This window comes from Plectropomus leopardus, unplaced genomic scaffold (assembly GCF_008729295.1).
Source record: "Plectropomus leopardus isolate mb unplaced genomic scaffold, YSFRI_Pleo_2.0 unplaced_scaffold626, whole genome shotgun sequence".
In the NCBI taxonomy this organism is placed as follows: domain Eukaryota; kingdom Metazoa; phylum Chordata; class Actinopteri; order Perciformes; family Serranidae; genus Plectropomus; species Plectropomus leopardus.
This window is the reverse complement of record NW_024668843.1, coordinates 158-2,765: the sequence shown is the minus strand read 5'-3', so window position 1 is coordinate 2,765 and position 2,608 is coordinate 158. Positions and strand designations below refer to the sequence as shown.

General features: G+C 44.9%; 1 protein-coding gene across 1 annotated transcript; it reads right to left on the bottom strand.

Annotated features, from left to right (window-relative positions):
• Positions 1 to 54: 54 nt before the first annotated feature.
• Positions 55 to 2,311, bottom strand: LOC121939834 (ELAV-like protein 2). The gene is made up of 4 exons (XM_042482771.1): positions 2,161 to 2,311; positions 1,251 to 1,310; positions 863 to 934; positions 55 to 713 (listed from the first exon to the last, which is right to left on the bottom strand). The coding sequence occupies exons 2-4, from the start codon at positions 1,284 to 1,286 to the stop codon at positions 483 to 485; spliced, it is 339 nt and encodes a 112-aa protein (XP_042338705.1). The 5' UTR covers positions 1,287 to 1,310; positions 2,161 to 2,311; the 3' UTR covers positions 55 to 482.
• Between the last annotated feature and the right edge of the window lie 297 nt (positions 2,312 to 2,608).

Genomic DNA, 2,608 nt, shown 5'->3' with positions numbered 1-2,608 from the left:
GCTCTGTAGTACTGCAGTAGTACTGACAGCTGATGCTCTGTAGTACTCTAGTAGTACTGACAGCTGGTGCTCTGTAGTACTTCCAGAAGAACGGAAAGCAGGTACTCTGTAGTACTTCCAGTAGAAAATAAGAGCTGGTGCTCTGTAGTACTCCAGTAGTACGAAGACCTGGTGCTCTGTAGTACTCCAGTAATACTGAGAGCTAGTGCTCTGTGGTACTCAAGTAGTACTGAGACCTGGTGCTCTGCACTACTCCAGTAGTACTGAGACCTGGCGCTCTGTAGTACTCCTGTAATACTGACGTCTGGTCCTCTGTAGTACTGCAGTAGTACTGAGGTTTGGTTCTCTGTAGTACTATTGAGCATATATTTTAAGTGGTTGTCTTTCAAAGCATTAAGTTCAAGTGTTTAAGTATAAGAGCCAATCAGAGGCAGCAGTACTACAGTGGGCGGGGCTACTTGAACCAATCAGAGTCAGCAGTACTACAGTGGGCGGAGATACTTGAACCAATCACAGTCAGCAGTACTACAGTGGGCGGAGTTACCTGCCACTTTGTCCCGGATGAGTTTGGCGGACTCGACGTCTCCAACGCTGCTGAACAGGCTGCGCAGCTCGTCCTGACTCATGCTCTGCGGCAGGTAGTTGACGATCAGGTTTGTTCTGGCATCTTCGTCCTCCATCATCTGCTCGCTGTATCCGTTATCATACAGCTCCTGAGACACACACACACACACACACACCTTTATGACATCAGCTCCCACAAACACCTGTGACCTCCACCTGACCACAGTGTCAAACATGTGTGTGCATAGCAACATGACATAACACAAACTGATCTGGCCAATCACAGGGCAGCACTCACCTTTCCAGCGGCGCCTTTAGAGGCGTGCTGACCGTCTCTGACATCACTCTGGGACGCCTGAACCTCACACACCTGAACAACAACACACACACACACACACACACACACACACACACAAACAAACAAACAAACAAACAGACACCGGTGTTACACACTACAGACTATCCAGGTCACTCTTACAGGAGGCAGGTGGTACCTTGGTACCTGAACAGACCCACCTACAGGTACATGGGGGTTTGTACAGGTGGGTTTGTACAGGTAAGTTATTACAGGTGGGTTTGTACAGGTACAGGAGGAGTGTGTTCAGGTATAGACAGGGTCCCACAGGTAGGGGGGGGGGGGGTCTTCTGAGCTGTAGATCTGATTAGGAAGTTGATGACTGACTCACCTTCAGGTACCTGATGTGTCCTCGTCTTAATGCCATGGAGACTCAGGTGGTTCACTGCGTCTGAGAGAACAGGTGAGAAAGACAAAATTTCTGTCAGATGATCAGATGAAGGACAGCTGGACGGTCAGAGCGATCACATGACCTTCATTAAATACCAGCTCTATGACAGCCCCGAGCTGTGTTCGAAACCGTCCCCTCTCACGGATAAAGAGCACTACATAGACAGCTAAATACAGTTAACTACAATTAACTACAGTTAAATACAGTTAACTACAATTAACTACAGTTAACTACAATTAACTACCGTTAAATACAGTTAACTACAATTAACTACATTTAACTACAATTAACTACAGTTAAATACAGTTAACTACAATTAACTACAGTTAACTACAATTAACTACAATTAACTACAGTTAACTACAATTAACTACAGTTAAATACAGTTAACTACAATTAACTAAAATTAACTACAATTAACTACAGTTAAATAAAGTTAACTACAATTAACTACAGTTGACTACAGTTAACTACAATTAACTACAGTTGACTACAGTTAACTACAATTAACTACAGCTGTGTGTGTGTGTGTGTGTGTGTGTGTGTGTGTGTGTGTGTGTGTGTGTGTGTGTGTGTGTGTGTGTGTGTGTGTGTGTCTGTGTGTGTGTGTGTGCGAGAGGGGGGGGGGGGCTGCCAGGTGAACACACTCGGGCACTGAGTTCAGTCTCAGGTAAAAACAAACAAACAAACAAACAAACAAACAAACAAACAAACCGGATGTTCAGCGGTTCGTGTTTGTATGAAGCTAACGTTAGCCACATGCTAGGCTGGGCCGCGCGGTCACTGCCTGGGCGGCTAAAGGCGGCTAACAGCGGGAGCTAACGCCGCTGACACGCGTGTTGCTTCTTACCTTTAGCTGTGGCCGACAGGTGAGAACTGAACGGTGTGTTTATCGATCGGCGGAGGTTGTGTTGATGCTAAGCTAACTAACGGCCGATTCTGTGCTGCTGTTAGCTGTTAGCTGCTCTTCACACAAAGGACACCAACTCACGCGGAGTCAAATATCGCGATATCTTCTTCTTCTTCTTCTGTTGGGTTTAACGGCGGTTGGCGTCCATAGTCGCATTACCGCCACCTGATGGATTTACCTAAAAGTTTCCACTTACAGTTTATACATAAAAATTAAAATCATAATCGTAAATAAAGAAAATAACCGGAATCAAAATGAATAATCATTAATAATAACTAAAAAACTGTTGGTGGTTCTGTCCACAGTCTAAGGAATGTCTTGTATGCTTGGTATGATATATGTTTTTTCAACGTGTGCAGCAAGATGTTGGAGATCTTCTACCAGTCTG

Excerpts from the sequence above, each read along its gene's own strand:
- LOC121939834 (XM_042482771.1), bottom strand. The coding sequence starts at position 1,286 with ATGGCATTAAGACGAGGACACATCAGGTACCTGAAG. Across the intron at positions 935-1,250 it reads GACACATCAGGTACCTGAAG|GTGTGTGAGGTTCAGGCGTC; the intron begins GTGAGTCAGTCA and ends GTTGTTGTTCAG. Across the intron at positions 714-862 it reads CTAAAGGCGCCGCTGGAAAG|GAGCTGTATGATAACGGATA; the intron begins GTGAGTGCTGCC and ends TGTGTGTCTCAG.